At 29.5% G+C, this 11,277-nt stretch overlaps 1 protein-coding gene across 3 annotated transcripts in view; it reads right to left on the bottom strand.

The window, feature by feature from the left end:
- The window catches only part of LOC106692533 (phospholipid-transporting ATPase ABCA1), a 60,620-nt gene that overhangs the window by 35,285 nt on the left and 14,058 nt on the right, over positions 1 to 11,277 (bottom strand). For all 3 annotated transcript variants that reach the window (XM_067047588.1, XM_067047589.1, XM_014438528.3), the window contains exons 15-25: positions 10,356 to 10,441; positions 10,051 to 10,272; positions 7,572 to 7,776; positions 7,385 to 7,495; positions 7,123 to 7,303; positions 5,941 to 6,072; positions 4,776 to 4,973; positions 3,402 to 3,487; positions 3,129 to 3,319; positions 820 to 868; positions 286 to 476 (exon numbers count right to left, since the gene is read on the bottom strand). In XM_067047588.1, coding sequence (XP_066903689.1) covers positions 286 to 476; positions 820 to 868; positions 3,129 to 3,319; positions 3,402 to 3,487; positions 4,776 to 4,973; positions 5,941 to 6,072; positions 7,123 to 7,303; positions 7,385 to 7,495; positions 7,572 to 7,776; positions 10,051 to 10,272; positions 10,356 to 10,441 — 1,652 coding nt within the window. The remainder of the gene's footprint in view (positions 1 to 285; positions 477 to 819; positions 869 to 3,128; positions 3,320 to 3,401; positions 3,488 to 4,775; positions 4,974 to 5,940; positions 6,073 to 7,122; positions 7,304 to 7,384; positions 7,496 to 7,571; positions 7,777 to 10,050; positions 10,273 to 10,355; positions 10,442 to 11,277) is intronic.

Here is an 11,277-nt window from a genome sequence, read left to right as displayed (position 1 = left end):
CAGCAAAGAACAACATAAATAAACAAAACCATATTTATTTATTTTATGCCGACGTTTCGACCTGAGTTTCAGGTCTTCATCAGGGGTTGTGGCTATGCCGACGTTTCGACCTGAGTTTCAGGTCTTCATCAGGGGTTGTGGCAGTGGTTTGTTTGTGGCAGTGGTTTGTTGTTGTGGCAGTGCCATTGGATGATGGCATTTGAACTGAATGTTAAAGTTACTTCTATTGTTCTTAATAATATAAAAGCAATGATTACAATGTAATGATTAAAATACTTAGCCTACTTCTTCAAGTGATGTATCTGATATCCCATAAGACAATATTCCTAAACTGTCTTTATCTTTTTCTAAATGGTCACATAGGCTCATCAAGGAATCTGTGTTATCTCGATCAGGTAGAATGTAGGATGCTTCTGAGCCAATATACTCCACAAATATTGCATTATTCACAATGTTTTGAATATATTTAGTCAAACCTACAAGATCACAAACTTAATCAAAAAGGAATTCATAATATTTAACACATATGCCTCTTAGTTAGAATAAGAAGAACATTATAAGTTTACAAAATATGTGGTACTATTTATTTGCATGTATATACCTTTTTTTAAGACCCCCTTCCTGGTCATGTCTAACACATTGGGAGGTTATCTACAGGGTACCACCATGGTAAACTTCTAACCATGGTGGGGGAGTCAAGTTTTCATTTCGTGGAACTGCCACAGAAATAAAAGTCAACCCCCCAGTCTGGATGTTATGTGTATACCTATCCTAATGTATGTTATGTAATCACACTTAATTAAAATAAATAAAAATTACCAATTACAAGGGGATCATAGGCTCCAGTGATATCCCCATTTAGATCAAACTGAAAAAAAAAAAAATTAATGACAGAGAGTAAATTAATTTTAGTAAAATATACACAGAAACATAGAAAATTAAATGCATAAAAATATATTTCCATATTCAGAACAAGTCTGAGCCCCTCCAAGTCTTGAATATTTTTTATCAGTCTATTAAACAAGATTTGGAAGATTTTGATTATCAACAAACCTGGACATTATTTAAATAAAAAGGTATTCATTAAGGAATAATTCTTTATTTATCATTTCTTTATTAGTTATTTTAGATGTTTGTTATTACTCATATATTTGGCGTTTTGTTTGTACCAATTTAGTATTTTTAACAAAAAATAAAACTGTATTGCTTGGGGCTAATTGATTAATATTCTATTGTGATTTTAGTAATTTTTTTTCTCTAAATTTTACATTGCCCAAAATTAACTCTGGTTTGTAATGACGAATAGTGGAAAGAGAATAATTTAATTTTCCTTTCAATATTAATTGAATACTTACAACTGTATTTTTACTATAATATTATAAATACAATATTTAAATATTATAATGTCATAAAATTTATGGGTATCATTACAATGGTTTTCCCGTGTTAGAAGATCCAAGGCCCATTTTCTTTTAAGAAGCCTCAGAATATTATCACAAATATAATGGGAAAACATAGTATAAACTAGGGTAGGTTTAGTGGTGAAAGAAGTATATCTAATTAGGGCCAATTATGCACGTATTATTAACATTTTAGTGAATAATTTTATTTTTTTTTAGTGAATAATTTTATTTTTAACATAATAGAGAACACTAAGAATTTTGAAGCATTCTAGATAGCTAAGATTAGCTATGAGAGGAATTCTATGATTAAGAAAATGTTGAAATAATAATAATTTTCAAGTAGTTTTTTGTCATTTCAGTCTAGTATAAGGGTTCTATATCAGCCACTTGTCAGAATAAAGTACTAAAAACCATATTGATTAAGGATAACAATAAGACAACAAGTTATGGGTTTGCAACAAAAGAAAAATTGAGGCAGTCTTGGGACTGGCTGACAGAGGTTAAACTTCAGAAAATGAAATAATGAACTAAAATTTTATTAATAATGATATTTATTCAACAACAACAAAATAACATTTTTATTTATTTTATTTCCTTATTTAATTATAATTATTAAATAACGTTTCCTTTGATTATACTATTCATTCATGAAATTATAGTTTACATTATCATCATATTATTAGTAAATGTTGATATGATAGCTTGTGATAGCTAAAATAAGAAATGAAAACAATTGATTCAAAATGTCTCGCAAATACTGTGTTAATTGTTGTACTTTCTAATGTTAAGTTTATCATACTTAAAAGTAATTTATCGTGTAGAAATTCTTTTAGTTGTTTACCTTGAAAAAAAATTTTTTTTTCTAAATTCATCCCAGCAGTATGAAATTGTTTAGAATGGGAAAATGGCTAAACAAACAAAAATGGCTACCCCTTATGTGTTTACTCTAACAAAAAAGTTCAAACGTATTACTATAATCAATTATTAGTCCTTGCAATGTTTTTGGTGCTATCTTTTAACTCAGTGTAGCCTCAAGATCCAACTTTGAATTATAGATTATAACAAAGAGGATGAAATACTGCATATTTCCTTCACTTACAGTAAGCAACTCCGATTTTAAGTTTTGAAGATATTTTAATTCAAATGTTCAAAAACTCATCTTCTTTCCATTTTTGGCACTATCTTACCCACCTTTTTGGTTTCAAAATGCAATTTTGAATCATGGCTGATTATAGAGGAGCTATAACCATTTCCTCTTATAGCTTTATGTAGAAAATAATAATGAGAATAGAACAACCATTTCTTGAGTCAATTCTAGAAGGAAATGTTTTTATGAGTAGAAACTTTAAGGAGCTTACTCAATCAGACTGATACTCCCAGGATAATTGACTAGTGTAATCTCCTATCATCTTATTACAATATTAAAATTTTCCAGCTGGAAGCCACCAGCATTACCCCTCTCAGAAACCACTACCGTTTCATGCCTTGCCTCATGAAATCAATTTAGTCCCGGATAATACTTTTTGTTTCTTCAGTTGTAGAACATCAGTAAAGAAGTTTCACTTCAATAAAAAAAGGGACTTCATAGAATTTATTTAAATTTCTTCAGTGAAAAAGTAGTTTAGCATCCCGATTTCTTGGTTATGATATTCTCATATATAAGAATACTTATACAAATTAAAATGAAACAGAAAATGAAACAGCAGGAATTAATTAAAATAATACCTGTGTTGTTGGAGGGAGTTTTGATGAATGAGGTGGAATTTCAACAGTCAAGTGATATCCACTTCCATATTTGTTCTTGAGAAATACACTTGATCCACAGCATTGTACCTTTCCATTTGCGATTATAGCTATTCTATCCCCGAGGAGATCAGCTTCATCCATGTAATGCGTAGTCAAAATTACAGTTCTATCTACATCCAGCAATGAAAATACAGTGAATAATAAGTAAAATATAATAATTAAAAAGTATATTACATGCTATTATGAACATACTTGTTTTATACTTTAGCAATAGTTCCCATATAGATCTTCTAGAGAATGGATCCACTCCTGATGTTGGTTCATCAAGGATAACAACTCTATTCGAACAAAATTTTACAAAAATAATTTCTGTATTATAAAATCAAACAAAATTCATTAGACCATTCATGATGGATATACAATCAGTTAGGTCACAAAAACTGAGGTATATTACATCATTAATGCAATCAGGATAGCCTAGTCAGTAGGAACTAAGAAGCTTCCAAAGTAATAAATCTTTTATGAGAAGACTGAGTAAGGAAGTTGGGTTAAAGGTAGTTTCATTTTGACGAGATAAAAATATAGAATAGTCAATAAATAGTTTTATACTGAGCTGACAAGAGTATGTTTCTAGATCACAATTTACCAGAGGTTCAGCAACAATCTAAAGTGAAGTAAGGTAGAAAAGATGGCCTGTTAGTACACCAAAATGTTTCAGCTTCACAAACTGATATAATTAACGTATTGAATGAAAATGTTTAGGACAACTGATCTTTAACTATCAAGATTGAAAAGTTGAACAAATTAAAATTACTCCAAAAACATTAGGCATAAATTATAAAAAAAAAATTAATTGATTTAAACGACAAGAAATATGATTTGAATGTTATATAAGGAGAAAATAATTAGGTGTGCAATCAGTGAAGAAAAACCTTATTTATTAGTGCCAACATTTTGGCCAGAATTTCTAACCTTCATATAATACTTAACCTTTTCATGTCTGTCAATATGATTTATGTATCCATAATTTTAGTATTTTTCTTATTTTCTAATCATTCTATATCCTCTTATTCATTGATTGTTATCTTGTTTTTTGTTCTTAGCCCTGATGAAGGCAAGAAAATCTAGAAATGTTGGCACTATTAAATAAGCTTTTATTAATTTGTGTTCTTTACTAAACGCACCCCCAATCTTCTCCTCATATATATTAATCACGATCAACAATCTTCTCATCATTATGATTGTTATGTTATTTATTTGACTTTAGGAATTTTTTGGGTAGTAGTCAGTCAGTTTAAACTGAAGTAGAACAGTTAAGAGTTCCAATTGATTTTTTACTTCTTCTTAATTAGAACAAATCTTTTGTTTAAAATAAATGTTTTGATCATCAATTTTAACTTATCCAAATAAAATATTTACACAAACAACAACTGGACTCTTAATAAATAAGAACAAATATTTATCAATAATAAAAATTCCTATAACCAATAAGTTATCAACCAAGTTGTTATCAATTAGCTTTAAGTATAAACATCTTAAATAAATTAAGCAGCATTAATAACATTTAAATTAAAGTAACTGTCTCAATACAAGATCATTAGTTTAAAATAATTAGTCATCAATTACTTAGAGCCACCAATGAATGAAACAGCAATGGAAAGTTTTCTCTGCATTCCCCCAGAGAGGTCAGTAGAAAGAGCTTTACGTTTGTGGGGAAGACCCAGGTCATTAATCATTTGGTCTATCTCTCCATTTATTTCCCCACCAGAAACTTTTCCACCTCTCAAGCAAGCATAAAACCATAAGTGCTCTTCAACAGTCAATCTGAAAAATAAATGTTGGATATCAAAGAAAATTTTAAAAAAGGAAAGGAGGTAAAATGGCTAGTCGAATCTAATTTGTGTAGGCAGGCTTGTTTCAAAATAACAGTGATTAAATATTATGCAGTAGGCTTATTCTTAGACATTTCTTGATTTTATTTTTTTTGTAATTATTAATTAATTTATTAATAATAGTACTAAAGAAGATTTTTTTAGGTGGTTTATTTTAGTTTCAAGATAATTGAAATAGTAGTATGAAGTGAGACTAAAAAGAATGCAAGGTTGGTTAGACTAAAACTATCTTAAACCTTAAGAATTAATAAAAGTATAATTAATTGCAAAAATCATTCAACAACCATCCTTTCTTTAACCTAATCTTTCTCCACTAACCTATTTTGTTCTATAGAGATTTCTTCTTCAAATCCCTATAAACCTACACACTAGTTTCAAATCCCATAAACTTCTCAAGATATACATAAATCTAAATGATCTTATTCCAATTTGATACATCTGCAATATTGTATATCGTATTCCCAGCCCTATTCCCAATAGAAATTTCTCTCACTTTCATTGGAGCAATAATAATCATAAAAACTTAATCTCCTAATAAAAATTCACCAATATAAACCTACAACCTCCAAAATCTTTGAACAAGCTATATCCCTAAAACATTTTTCCAATTTTCATTCACCATCACAATCAATATAAAAAATTACTTAACCCTTAGACTTCTGAGTGGTTTCATTAAATTTTAGAAAAAGATTATATATTCAGAATTGCAATATCAAACTGTAAATATTTTTGTAGTTTTATCAACGGATTTGCTGAATTGCCTCCCAAAATTATAGCAAATTTGAAAATGTATTTCAATCAAAATCAATTTCCCCATGCCATGCTACTCACTGTGAAATTACTAATCATGTGATACTTACTGTAATAAAATTTAATAATCTTTTATACAGAATCTTTACCTATTAAACAGAACATTGTGCTGAGGGCACATTCCTAGGTTTTTCCTTATTTCGTCCATGTCAGTCCTTATATCAAAACCATTAATTTTTGCTGTACCAGATGAAGGAGGAAATAAACCAGTCAGAATGGATCTGTAAGAAAACAAAGTCATTCATATAAATAAATAATACAATAAATATCTTACAAAAATAATACTGTTAAAAAAAAATCAAATCTATTACTGATATGATGAAACATTGAACATATCAGAATGGAGCTTATCAAAAGGAGTAGATTCAAATAATACCAATTTAATTGTAATTGACTTCAACCTCCCATTTATTTCAATTGGCTAAAAACAAAAATTTCATTTCCTTTTATAAACATACATTAATGCATAAAACCAACTACAACAAAGTTAGTTTTCGCATTCAGATAGAAACATCTGAGGACTTGCAAAAACTTAATTTAAACAAAAACTCTCATACTTTTATCAATATTTAAAATTATTGTACCTTAGGTTATATTAAAAAAAGACACAAGAGATTTTTAAAGACAGTCTATACAAACTCATCTAGGGTAACTGTAAAAGAATCAGTGTAACATAGAATCTGAGAGTTGGCATCAAGTTTAACTTTAAACATCCTTGACTCTAGTTGTCCCTTGGTAATGAAGATTAATCATTTATTAATTATCAAATGTTATGAATACATAATAATTAGCGAATCCAAAGGTTCGATGCCAATATCAAAAATCGTTCTCTACATACATCCAGTAACGTCTATCCACATCCGAATCTACAGAAGTCTTGACATAATCCTCCCATCAATGCTTCAGTCTACTCCTCGGACATTTTCCCATTGGTTCAGTGTTTATTAACATTTTAGGGGTCCATTTGTTACTGAGCCCTACAACCTTACAAGCCCATCTTATTTGCTGCAATGCTACAATCTGAATTACATTTAATTAATTCAGTTCCCTTAATTCAGCATTATGTAGCTTAAAGAATATAAATATATATATATGCTTTGTTAAATGGTAAAAATTCTATTCTTCCATTGGGTTCATAAAACAAAATATTTATTCATTATAGCCAATACTTAACTTTGTTGTCTTACTATAATATTATTATATTAGATATAATATGATTATATCTATTATTATAAAAATTACTTCAATACGAGTTTGGTAAATAAACTTACATTGTGGTAGTCTTTCCAGCACCATTGTGACCCAAAAATGAGGTTATCTGGCCTTCATAAAAATTAATAGATATATCATTGACAGCTACTTTTCCATTAGAATACTGCTTCTTTAAATTATGAATAGAAACACCCTTTTTCAACCCAAGAGGTTCAGGTTCATAATTATCATTCAGATCATCTTAAGAAAAAAACAAATAAGTTAACATTGAAAATTGGTTGTGTGAAATCTACTCATTCTGTAATTATTATAGGTTTTTACTTTCATTGAGAAAAGCATCTTCAGGACTCACAAAAACCTTTTTAGTATCTTTACCACTCCAGTAATTCCATGTCAAGGGAAAATACCAAGGCTTTGGAATACCAAACTGCCCTAAAAATAAATATAATATTAAAATTACATTTTAATTAAGGTATTGTCACAACAATAATGTAGAGTCACAAGATACCTGGAAACACATGCTCTATATACCACGTGAGAAACATATACACAATAAAATCGACCAAAAGCATAGTGATAACTGAGAGCAAACTAAAGTTATCGTTATAATATGGACTACTAGCAAAATACTTCCATTGAATGCCTGTACCCTTCTCCTCGTATAAAGCTAAATATGAAGCCCCAAGACCAAAAGCCACATTTGATGAAAGTGCCTGAAAAAGAGAGATAGGAAATTTCATTTAAAAAGATATTTGAATATTCAAAATGTGTGGGATGCAGTCACTAGCAAGGAAATAATGAATTACTTATTTAAAAAATTCAATCAGGCACTGCAGTTTTGCTATCTATGTGAGCATATAACGAGGTCACTGAGGGTACCTAACAGAGATAATCTCAATTATAGAATTATCTTTAAATTAATAAATCAAGTAACAATTAACAGGTAACAAACAACTTTTATCGCATTTATCATAAAAAAAAAAGTAGCAAGAAAAGTGCTAATAAAATAAAAAAGAATGAAACTTAAGTTTTTAATATACATTCAAAATTTTCCAATTAAATTCTTCTAAATGGATATTTCTTAGGTTGCTACTACCTTGGACATGATCTGATTTGGAAGGAAAACATATATATAAAATTTTAGGCATACCTGCAGTACCATGATCTTAAAAAATAGCACGCTGAATGGATTATTTAACATTCCGTTAGTTGCACTACTAGGAATGTCGAAAGGTTGAGCTGGATTTATAAGATATGTTTACCAAATTTTAATATGGAAAAACTAGCCTTTTATTCTCTTTTTGTTATCTTAAGGGCAAATAACGTACAGATACATTTTTCAAATTTTTATTCAAACTTTCAAGCAGGACAAAAAGTAAATTTTCAATGAAAATATTTCATATAAATCTAATTTAGGAACGTATTTCTACTAAAAATTTTGTTTAATAAGAATAAGTTAACAGTTTGCAAAAAAACCCAAAAAAAACACAGTGACTACTATAATTAATGAGTTATTACACATTAGTTATAATCAGATTATCATTATTAATAAAAATAAATACCATGTAACAAAAAATACGAAAAAAATATATTCAAGGTTGCGATTGAGCTGCATTATATAGCATCACTAGCCAGGAAATAGGTGGAGAGAGGGACACCCAGCAATAACCGTAATCGAGATGTAACAAAAAACAACTAACCTGATCTCTGAGATCCAGCATCACCTGTATATAAGCAATTTGATCTGTTTTACATGCGATCCATCTCTATGATCTTAATATGATAGAAAAGGTAATTTTAATATGATTAAGAATACATTGATAGAAATGATAAAAAAAAACAAAAAAACTTTAGAATAAATCTATTTTTAAAAAGGACATAGTTGATTCATAGCCCTTCAATTATATAACATACAGTAGAATCCTTATAATTCAAAACAACAAGCTTTCAAGGATTGAGTGTGAATAATTAAGATGTTCAAACTAACAAGACTACCAATATTTGGTAGAAACAAAATAAAAACATAAAAATGGGAATGGTTCGAATTATCACTATATAAAATTTACTAAACTACAAACTACCAGGATTCAACTGTATTTAAATGAATGAAGGAAATATTTGAGTAAGGTATATTTGATAAAGGGGGGTCACGGTAGCAGCGTGACGAGCCGGTCTACCAACTCAAAGGTTACGAGATCGAGTCCCCGGCCCTACCTGGGATTTTTTCAAGCATATAAATATGCAATACTCACTCACAACCTCCCCTCGGGCATTTGTGAGGCCCGTAAGCCAATGGGTAGCACTCACAAAAATAGGCGTGGGAGTGACAAACCAACCCTATGAAAACTTCGTCATGAGACGCGTGATGTATTTCCTACGTACACCACGCGATGCCTTGGACCACTATGGTCTGTCGTGCCAATAATAATAATATTTGATAAAGGCAACCCATATGAGTGAAATGAACGAAGGAAATATTTGAATCAGGTATGTTTGATAAAGGGAGGTCACTGTAGCAGCGTGGTAACGCGCCTGTCTACCAAATCAAAGGTTACGAGATCGAGTCCCCGGCCGTACCCATAATAAGCGCCAATAATAATAATAATAATATTTGATAAAGACAACCCATATGAGTGAAATGAACAAAGGAAATATTTGAATCAGGTATATTTGATAAAGGGGGGTCACGGTAGCAGCGTGGTAACGCGCCTGTCTACCAACTCAAAGGTAACGAGATCGAGTCCCCGGCTCTACCCGCGATTTTTTCAAGCATTTGAGTGAAGTAAATAGTTTTCTATTACAGATAATGAAACAGTTTGTGGCTATTCACAGCTGAGAATACATTTGCTCACTTAAATAAACAAATGTGCTCATATCAACACACATGAGAAGTTTATATTTATAATAACATTTATAAAGTTTTAGGGGTATAGATTAATATAATATAAAGCTATAAAAATATTTGTTAAGCAAGTATTACTTCTTACCAGAATAAATTTTTGAGCTGAAGTTAAATAGAACATCCACCTTACAATGAACGGATAAGGAAGGTACAATACAAAGAATATTATTCCTGCTGAAGCTGCAGCCAAATTCGCACGTGAAAAAAAAACTGATATAAAGAAAGACTGGGATATAGTTGCTAAAGCATAACAAAGGAGGAAAATGTATATAATGACAGGATCCGACTTCCTTAGTATGTTTCCAAACTGAAATAGAATTAAGTTTCAGAATTAAGGAAATATCAATATAATATTAAATGTTAAAATGTAATGATAATTTATATACATACTACTAATATCAAAGTAAGTAATAAAATTGTAAAAAGCATGGGAATAATACTGTCAATAAACCATCCTATCCAATGGATTGTATTGCCTGAAAAAAAAAATTCAGTCAAAGACAAATAATAATGAACTATTATAATAAAATTTAATAATAATAAGTAATAACATTAGAGATGACAAATATTTTGAGAGAAAAAAATTGAGGAATTTCAATATTTATTGTTATCTCAAGTTCAATCATTTATTTAAAATGAATATGAAAGCCTAACTAAATAGTTCCTACTATAACAATAGGTAGATAGCAATGGATAAAATTCTTTAAGAATAACTGTTCACTTAGCTTCCTAAGCATAATTCAATACAAGGAGGACAATTATTCAGAGATCTCCAGAATCAAGGTCTCTGTTTCTGGGCCAATTATCAGGAGAATAGGAGAAAGAAAATAGTACTAACTAGCTAGGCGAAATGTCTGGAGGCGAAAGATACTAACAAACAAGAAGAGGTACTAAACATTGATTTCAATGAATCTTTTTTTTTTTGGTGACAATTGGTCAAAAAATAATCAAAATATGTCCATGGATTCTTGCCAGCATAAAATTGTTTCTAATTAGTCGATTATTTTTTTATTTTTTTTTTCTTCTGCCAATGGATTCTTGTTTCTATAACCATTAACTATCATTTGATACTATTTCCAGCCTTGCCTATAGAAAATTAATCTCAAAATTTTGAGCTTCCCAAGTCCTGATATACCCTCTCCTTTTACAAATTTACCCATCAACATTCATGATTTCAGTTGATCTTAAATAAAAACAATAAAAAAGTATACAACTTAGTCCATAAATTAATTGTAATATCAATTAATAAATTAATTGTAAATAAATTATTAGTTAATTTTCAGGGATTTACTTCTTAGTTAAATTATTGGGG

Source organism: Halyomorpha halys, unplaced genomic scaffold (assembly GCF_000696795.3).
Source record: "Halyomorpha halys isolate HHAL.00 unplaced genomic scaffold, Hhal_1.1 Scaffold59.1, whole genome shotgun sequence".
Lineage (NCBI taxonomy): Eukaryota > Metazoa > Arthropoda > Insecta > Hemiptera > Pentatomidae > Halyomorpha > Halyomorpha halys.
This window is presented reverse-complemented; position numbering and strand designations above follow the sequence as displayed.